Raw genomic sequence first — 9,003 nt, 5'->3', positions numbered from 1 at the left:
TTACTCACTGTTAATGAGGCTTATTCCATTAGATGAATAACTGCAGCCCCTAGCCCCTCCACCGTAGACACTGTCCTAATACAACCCCTAGCCCCTCCACCCTAGCCCCTCCACCCTAGACACTGTCCTAATACAACCCCTAGCCCCTCCACCCTAGCCCCTCCACCGTAGACACTGTCCTAATACAACCCCTAGCCCCTCCACCCTAGCCCCTCCACCGTAGACACTGTCCTAATACAACCCCTAGCCCCTCCACCCTAGCCCCTCCACCCTAGACACTGTCCTAATACAACCCCTAGCCCCTCCACCCTAGCCCCTCCACCCTAGACACTGTCCTAATACAACCCCTAGCCCCTCCACCCTAGACAATGTCCTAATACAACCCCTAGCCCCTCCACCCTAGCCTCTCCACCCTAGACACTAGCAGAGACAGGCCCTGTCCTCATACAACCCCTAGCCCCTCCACCCTAGACACTGTCCTAATACAACCCCTAGCCCCTCCACCCTAGACACTGTCCTCATACAACCCCTAGCCCCTCCACCCTAGACAATGTCCTCATACAACCCCTAGCCCCTCCACCCTAGACACTGTCCTCATACAACCCCTAGCCCCTCCACCCTAGACACTAGCAGAGACAGGCCCTGTCCTCATACAACCCCTAGCCCCTCCACCCTAGCCCCTCCACCCTAGACACTAGCAGAGACAACCTCTGGTCTGACAGCCATGCCGTCCTAATGCTGTTTTTTTTTTTTATTCAATTAGCCTCCAATTACAGTGGAGGCAATATGGCAGAGGGAGGAGGTGGCTGAGCGGGTGGATTACATCCCAGACGCCTGGCAACACACCAAAGACTGTTCAGCCCTGCTGCTACAGCCAGAGGAGGCAGGAAATGGATTTCTCTGACACAATATTCTAGTGGCCTTGTGAACTTCATCACCCACCCCCCCCGCGCCCCATTCGGCCTGGCTGCTGGGGTGATTTGAGGCTTTTGGAGGGAGACCGTTGTTAAAAAAGGACTGTCTGGGAAGTGTATAAGGATGATAGAAATTGGGGTTGGGGTGGGCCGTGTGTGTGTGTGTGTGTGTGTAAAGCCTCCCGTACTCTCTCCAGAGATCCGACTGACCCCTCCACTGACAGAAATACACGACTCAGACAGTAGCAAGGCAGTGAAAAAGAGATAAGTGATATTACGGATGTGCACAGCGGACAGTCTGCAGCCGCACTCTCCGCGATAACAAACCCGATAGCCGCCACCATTTCAAACCTGAACAGAGGAGTGAATAAAGAACCTGTCTGCTCAGAGACGGCGTCCGCCACATCCCTCAGTGCGTTCCAGGAAGCTGCAGACAGAGGTTCCAATTCTGGCTGTGACAGTTCACACTCCGCGCCGCGTCTGTCCGTTTCTTCACACATATGTCTGTCTCTCTCCACTTCTCACACACACACACACACACACACACACACACACACACACACACACACACACACACACACGCTGCCTTCACAGCTCTCCCAGGCTGCAGAGACACAGGGCTAAATGAGGCTGATGTCAGGACAGATGTGACAATGTTCCGGAATACAAAGTTGTTCCCGTTCCTCCTCATCTACCCTTCCGTCATTCGCCCTCCTTCACAGACCTGAGATGACGTTGTTTTTAGTTCTACCTAGCTGTTTTTAGCTCTACCTAGCTGTTTTTAGTTCTACCTAGCTGTTTTTAGTTCTACCTAGCTGTTTTTAGCTCTACCTAGTTAGTTCTACCTAGCTGTTTTTAGTTCTACCTAGCTCTACCTAGCTGTTTTTAGCTCTACCTAGCTGTTTTTAGTTCTACCTAGCTGTTTTTAGTTCTACCTAGCTGTTTTTAGCTCTACCTAGTTGTTTTTAGTTCTACCTAGTTAGTTCTACCAAGTTGTTTTTAGTTCTACCTAGTTAGTTCTACCAAGTTGTTTTTAGTTCTACCTAGTTAGTTCTACCAAGTTGTTTTTAGTTCTACCTAGTTGTTTTTAGTTCTACCTAGTTAGTTCTACCAAGTTGTTTTTAGTTCTACCAAGTTGTTTTTAGTTCTACCTAGCTGTTTTTAGTTCTACCTAGTTAGTTCTACCAAGTTGTTTTTAGTTCTACCTAGTTAGTTCTACCAAGTTGTTTTTAGCTCTACGTAGCTGTTTTTAGTTCTACGTAGCTGTTTTTAGTTCTACCTAGCTGTTTTTAGTTCTACCTAGTTGTTTTTAGTTCTACCTAGCTGTTTTTAGCTCTACCTAGCTGTTTTTAGCTCTACCTAGTTGTTTTTAGTTCTACCTAGTTAGTTCTACCAAGTTGTTTTTAGTTCTACCTAGTTAGTTCTACCTAGTTAGTTCTACCAAGTTGTTTTTAGTTCTACCTAGTTGTTTTTAGTTCTACCTAGTTAGTTCTACCAAGTTGTTTTTAGTTCTACCAAGTTGTTTTTAGTTCTACCAAGTTGTTTTTAGTTCTACCTAGTTGTTTTTAGTTCTACCTAGTTGTTTTTAGTTCTACCTAGTTAGTTCTACCTAGCTGTTTTTAGTTCTACCTAGTTGTTTTTAGCTCTACCTAGTTAGTTCTACCTAGCTGTTTTTAGTTCTACCTAGTTAGTTCTACCTAGCTGTTTTTAGTTCTACCTAGTTGTTTTTAGTTCTACCTAGTTAGTTCTACCTAGTTGTTTTTAGTTCTACCTAGTTGTTTTTAGCTCTACCTAGTTAGTTCTACCTAGTTGTTTTTAGCTCTACCTAGTTAGTTCTACCTAGTTAGTTCTACCTAGTTAGTTCTACCTAGTGGCTATCCTGCTATGCTCCTATCAGATCTCCACACACTCGGAGGCTCTTGGTGTTCTGGTGTAGCGTCCGTGGTGTTCTGGTGTAGCGTCCGTGGTGTTCTGGTGTAGCGTCCGTGGTGTTCTGGTGTAGCGTCCGTGGTGTTCTGGTGTAGCGTCCGTGGTGTTCTGGTGTAGCGTCCGTGTTGGTTTATTTTTGAATGCACTTCGCTGAAGCATTTTGGGATCGTTTTATTTTTTATTTTTTTTACATTTTAAAAATTATAAAATAAAATTATAAATAATTGCATTATTGATATGACATTAGATCTGTGAAGGGCAGCGGAGGAGGGAAGACGGAAGAGGGAAGAACGTTCTGGAAGGTACGCGGGCCGAGAGCCTCTGCAAAGCTGCAGAAACAGTCACAAAACGCACAGAGAGTCTTTGCATCGGTGCACTCCGAGTTCAAACGAGTTGAGATAATCAAATCCCCCTTGTTTGTTCATTTTCTAAATATAATTCCCAGCTAAGAGAAAAATGTGCCGATGAAATATTCATAAGGCCAAATAAAGCAGAGGGGGGAGATATAATGCACTGTAACGTGGCAATCATTCATTTGTTCAGTGGAAGCCTAAGTCCAGAGAGCTTAATAGGCCCACTATCCTCAACAACTTTTATAATGCCAGTCAGCTTCTATCTATCTACAGACTCATTATAAAGAGAGAGAGAGAGAGAGAGAGTGGGGGAGAGAGAGAGAGGGAGTGGGAGTGGGAGAGAGACAGAGAGAGAAAGAGAGAGACAGAGAGATTTTTAACTGGGGCGGTTGAGGCAAACAGGTTGTGGCAAAGCTGAGGGGTACAACAGCTGTTACACAGAGAGGATTGAAGCCAGCTAGCATCCTCTGGGTCACCAGTGGGCGGCTCTGTCTATCCACTTCTCCAGACACACACACACACACACACACACACACACACACACACACACACACACACACACACACGCACACACCACACGCACGCACACACACACACACCACTCTGCTGGTCTCTTATCTCTCTGACTAGAGCTCTCATTTCCCCAGAGCTGCTTCCATTAGCAGAACAGCAGGAAATGGGCCTTCTGCTCCCCAGGGTAGGGCTATTAAAATATAATATCTTTTTTTTTTTTTTTTATATATATAATAATAATCCCCCCGTCCCCCTCTTTATCCCTCTCTCTCTCCATCTCTCTCTCTCTCTCCATCTCTCTCTCTCTCTCCATCTCTCTCTCTATACCCCCCTCTCTCTCTCCATCTCTCTCTCTCTCTCTCCCTCCATCCCTCTCTCTCTCCATCTCTCTCTCTCTCTCTCCCTCCATCCCTCTCTCATAATAGTTAGTTAGGATGATGATAACAATGCCCCCATTAAACCAATCCAACGCCTCGACAGTCATTCCAACCATTACAGATGCTAATGAGGCGGTTCTCCGCGGGGGACGGCGCTCGCCCCAAAATAAACTCAAATTAAAGAGGGAAAAAAATAAAAAAAATAATAATAATCGCTAAAGCGGGAAACATGTTCCACAGCAGCAGTCCGCCGTCCTCCACTACAGATGGTGCATAAACAGAGCCCACGGCCAGAGCCCATGAAGGAGCTTGTTAGAAACACAAAAGGAAAGAAGTTAGCAAAAGTGCTAACACACAGAGTGACTCGTGAGTAGCTGCGGCAGAAGGACCCGTAATGAGGCCTCCAGAGGCTTGATGGATACTCAGACACTAAAAGCCTTTCCTGTCCTGTCCTGTGCTGTCGGGCTGTACACTACTGGAGATCAATCCAGACGTAAGTGGTTAACCGTTCCAGAGACCGGGATAAAGGGAGGAAACAGGCACTCATCGGGTCTACTAAAGGCAAAAGTGCAAAAGTTGTTGTCATGGCGCCGTTCCTCTTCTCAGAGCCACGAGTCATTCTCTGGCTTTTGTTGTCGTTTCTTGGTTTCGGACAATCTTGGATCGGTTTGAATCGAATGTCGTGTTTGTGTTCGTTTGTGTTGTTCTTCTTAGTCTGGAATTGTTTTTGTGTCGTGCGTTTTACGTTGTGTGTGAACTCCAGGAAGGGTAGCTGCTGCATGGGCAACAACGGCTGACGGGGATCCTGACAAACAAAACGAGTCCAAATGATGAAACTGAATTGTAACCAGTTATGACAGTATACTACCACATCGCCAATCACCTGCAAACCGTTTATTTGGTTGGACAACTGAACATTTTGATAGGGCTTTTTTCTCCATTAGTTTCCGTTGAAAAATGTCAGTACTGCACTTTGGCTTGGTAAGGCAGTAATATAGTCCTGTCTGTAGTGAACTGGTGTCTATGGTTGAACTACACTATAGGACACAGTCCTGAATCATGTATCTGATAATCCTGTAGGGGAGGGGTTGCAGATAAACATGTTCAGACATTAATTTACCCATTTATCCATCCATCCTGCCATCCATTTACCCCCCCCCCCCCCCCCCCTTACAGTGAGTGTGTCGATTGTACATATCCAACCTCTTTACAATCTAATGAAGAGTGAGTCAATGATACACCCCCCCGTCCACCCTCCACCCGCCCCCCGCCCCCCACCCCCCTCACCTCCGTTAGAGGCCAAACCTGATAATTAGCTCCTGTGAGGGGGACAAGAGGCGGGCATCAGACAGACAAGAGGGGTTTTAATAGCTAGGTCCGGGCTTTCGCCGTTGGCTGACAAGATATCTGCAAGGCATGTCTACCTTAGCATGGCAAAGTAGCGACGTAGCATCTTAGCGGCTAGTAGCCTAGTGGAGCAGCAGAGTAGCAGCAGAGTAGCAAGGCTCCGACTCAGACACAACACTGTCTGATTAACACGGTCTGGTCCTGGGCTGATTAGCCCCCGGCAGCATAGGGCTACGGACATCCACCACCACGACCATGCCAATTAGATTTGGTCCATCAGCTGCCTTCTCTCTAGTCTTCTTCTCTCTCTCTCTCCCTCTCTCTCTAGTCTTCCTCTCTCTCTAGTCTTCTTCTTCTCTCTCTAGTCTTCCTCTCTCTCTCTCTCGTCTTCTTCTCTCTCTCTCTCTCTCCCCCCCCTCTCTCTCTAGTCTTCCTCTCTCTCTCTCTCGTCTTCTTCTCTCTCTCTAGTCGTCTTCTTCTCTCTCTCTAGTCTTCTTCTCTCTCTCTCTAGTCTTCTTCTCTCTCTCTCTCTCTCTCTCTCTCTAGTCTTCTTCTCTCTCTCTAGTCGTCTTCTTCTCTCTCTCTAGTCTTCTTCTTCTCTCTCTCTCTCTCTCTCTAGTCTTCTTCTTCTCTCTCTCTCTCCCTCTCTCTCTCGTCTTCTTCTCTCTCTCTAGTCTTCTTCTCTCTCTCTCTCTAGTCGTCTTCTTCTCTCTCTCTCTCTCTCTCTCTCTAGTCTTCCTCTCTCTCCCCCCCCCCTTCTCTAGTCTTCTTCTCTGTCTCTCTCTCTATGGTCTTTCTCTCAGAGGCCTGTCTCCTCTCCCCCTCAACTCTTCCTACTTCCTACTCCCATCTTCCTCTCTTCCTCTCTGCTTGTTTCGGTCTCTCTCCATCTTCTCCCTCCCTATTTCTCTTCTTCTTCTCTCTCTCTAGTCTTCTTCTCTCTCTCTCTCTCCCTCTCCCTCTCTCTCTCTCTTCCTCTCTGCTTGTTTCGGTCTCTCTCCATCTTCTCCCTCCCTATTTCTCTTCTTCTTCTCTCTCTCTAGTCTTCTTCTCTCTCTCTCTCTCTCTTCCTCTCCCTCTCTCTCTCTCTTCCTCTCTGCTTGTTTCGGTCTCTCTCCATCTTCTCCCTCCCTATTTCTCTTCTCTCCATGTCCAAATTCTCTCCCTCTCTTATCGCTCCTCCGTCTGTCTCCAATCTCTCCCCATCTCTATCTCCCTTCCTCCCTCCCTCCCTCCATCAGACAGATTGTGCAGTGAATGATAGATGTGTCCAGAGTGCCTCCACCCCTGCTTACTGTTGCTCTCCAAGCTAGCTAACACACACACTCAAACATCATTAAGCTGCCTGCACCCCAGTAGTACAGTAGTCCCATAGCTAGCTAGCTAACACACACTATTAACATCATCAAGCTGCCAACACCACAGTAGTACAGTAGTCCCTAGCTAGCTAGCTAACACACACTATTAACATCATCAAACTGCCAATACCACAGTAGTACAGTAGTCCCATAGCTAGCTAGCTAACACACACTATTAACATCATCAAACTGCCAATACCACAGTAGTACAGTAGTCCCATAGCTAGCTAGCTAACACACACTATTAACATCATCAAACTGCCAATACCACAGTAGTACAGTAGTCCCTAGCTAGCTAGCTAACACACACTATTAACATCATCAAGCTGCCTGCACCAGAGTAGCTACAGTAGTCCCTAGCTAGCTAGCTAACATACACGCTATTAACATCATCAAACTGCCAACACCACAGTAGTACAGTAGTCCCTAGCTAGCTAGCTAACACACACTATTAACATCATTAAGCTGCCTGCACCCCAGTAGTACAGTAGTCCCTAGCTAGCTAGCTAACACACACTATTAACATCATCAAGCTGCCTGCACCCCAGTAGTACAGTAGTCCCTAGCTAGCTAGCTAACATACACGCTATTGACATCATCAAGCTGCCTGCACCCCTCGACCCCTGCTGACTGTCGTTCCCCTCGCTAGCTCGCTAACACACACTAAACCTCCACCACCACAGCAGCTCCGTGCTAATTCCCCTCAGCCTCAATGATGATGACAAACGTGTGTGGAGCGCGTCAGGGGGGCTCCTAGTCATCAGCCCGCACAGCGGCCGTGTTTAGTTGGGGGGAAATAAGTCTGTAATGAGGGCCCCCTCCAGCCCCCTGCAGCCCCCTCCAGCCCCCTGCGGCCCCCTGCAGCCCCCTCCAGCCCCTTGCGGCCTGGCTGGGTGTGTTTGTCTGAATGATGGTGACTCAGCCTCCTGAACAGGAGGAGGGCCGACATAAAGACAGAGAAGACAGTGGAGCGCCGCAGAGGCCATCTTCTGACATCTGTACACAACAAACCCTCCCTCGCTCCCTCCCTCCCTCCCTCAACAACAGACCCGCTGGGACCCAAACGGCATCGGATGACTTTATTTTTCAGATACTCAAGGTGTTCTTGATGTCCCGCCTGGTGCCTGGTGGAGCCACGGAAACAGCGAAGCGGCGACCGGGGGCGCGAAACCCGGCCAGGCGAGAGCGCGGGGCGAGCTAAATGAAGTTCAGCAGCGCAAATGCTGTTTTGATCAAATGCTGTTTTGATCGAGGTGAGGCAGGGCTATCAAGGGTGGGGGCTAGGAACACCACGGGCAAGAGAGGAGGCCGAGTCAAGTAATTGAGAGGAGAGAAAAGGAGAAAGAGAGAAGAGAGACTGGAAAATGACAGGATCTGGTGTGTGTGTGTGTGTGTGTGCGTGTGCGTGTGCGTGTGTGCGCGGGGGTGGTCTGATATATGGCAGCCATTCACTCAATTGATCCCATCACGGTCTGAGCGTGAGCGAGTAATTGGACGATCAATCTACCGGCGACAGGCTTCCATCACCGACCACCCACCGCCCCCCCCCACCCCGCCCCCCGCCGCACAGCGCCACAGACGGATAGCTCTGTCACCAACCCCCATCGCACATGATGGATCCACCTGGCACTCCGTTGTCAAATACTGCCCTCATACATAAAAGCCCATTAACGCAGAGAAGAGAGGGAGAGAGGCCGTTCTAGGAGGCATTCTAGAACCTCCCAATACGGAGCTCATGTGTCATAATAAAGCACCTTGTCACACAGAGTGGTAACAGCGCTGATAGAGAGTTAAAGAGGAGAGGGGGGGTGGGGGGGGGGGGCAGGGTGGGGGCAGGGTGGGGGCAGGGGGGGGTGGTTTGGGGTGGGGTGGGGTGGGGGGGGGGGCGGAGAGACGGAACGATCTGGAAGGATTTAATCGATTACGGGAGAAAATCTCCATGAAAGTGGGTTGTGAGAGTGAACATCAGGGCAGCGTCTCACAGCTGACACCAGGGGAGGCCGGGCGGAGGTAGAAATCGGAGGACGGGAGAGAACAGGGGGAGAGGAAGACCCGCTAAAACCTTTCTGACAAGCCGAGGGTCCGCGACGACAAACTGAAGCAATTTTTTTCAAAACAACGTATGAAACATGAGACAGAGGAAGAAGAGACGCCCTCTGTATGATTGGAGCTGCTGAGGCCCGGATTAAGGGGCTTTGCGGATCTGATCCCC

General features: G+C 48.8%; 1 protein-coding gene across 1 annotated transcript in view; it reads right to left on the bottom strand.

Annotated features, from left to right (window-relative positions):
- LOC310801340 (polypeptide N-acetylgalactosaminyltransferase 10-like) overlaps positions 1-7,740 on the bottom strand; it is a gene marked incomplete at its 5' end in the record, with an annotated part of 20,104 nt that extends 12,364 nt beyond the window's left edge. The window contains 2 exons of the mRNA XM_083665334.1: positions 1,193-1,341; positions 7,563-7,740. Coding sequence (XP_083521460.1) covers positions 1,193-1,341; positions 7,563-7,740 — 327 coding nt within the window. The remainder of the gene's footprint in view (positions 1-1,192; positions 1,342-7,562) is intronic.
- Positions 7,741-9,003: the final 1,263 nt, after the last annotated feature.

Source organism: Argentina silus (genome assembly GCF_951799395.1).
Source record: "Argentina silus genome assembly, chromosome: 2".
In the NCBI taxonomy this organism is placed as follows: Eukaryota; Metazoa; Chordata; class Actinopteri; order Argentiniformes; family Argentinidae; genus Argentina; species Argentina silus.
The sequence above is the reverse complement of the archived record's forward strand: the minus strand, read 5'-3'. Positions and strand labels throughout refer to the sequence as shown.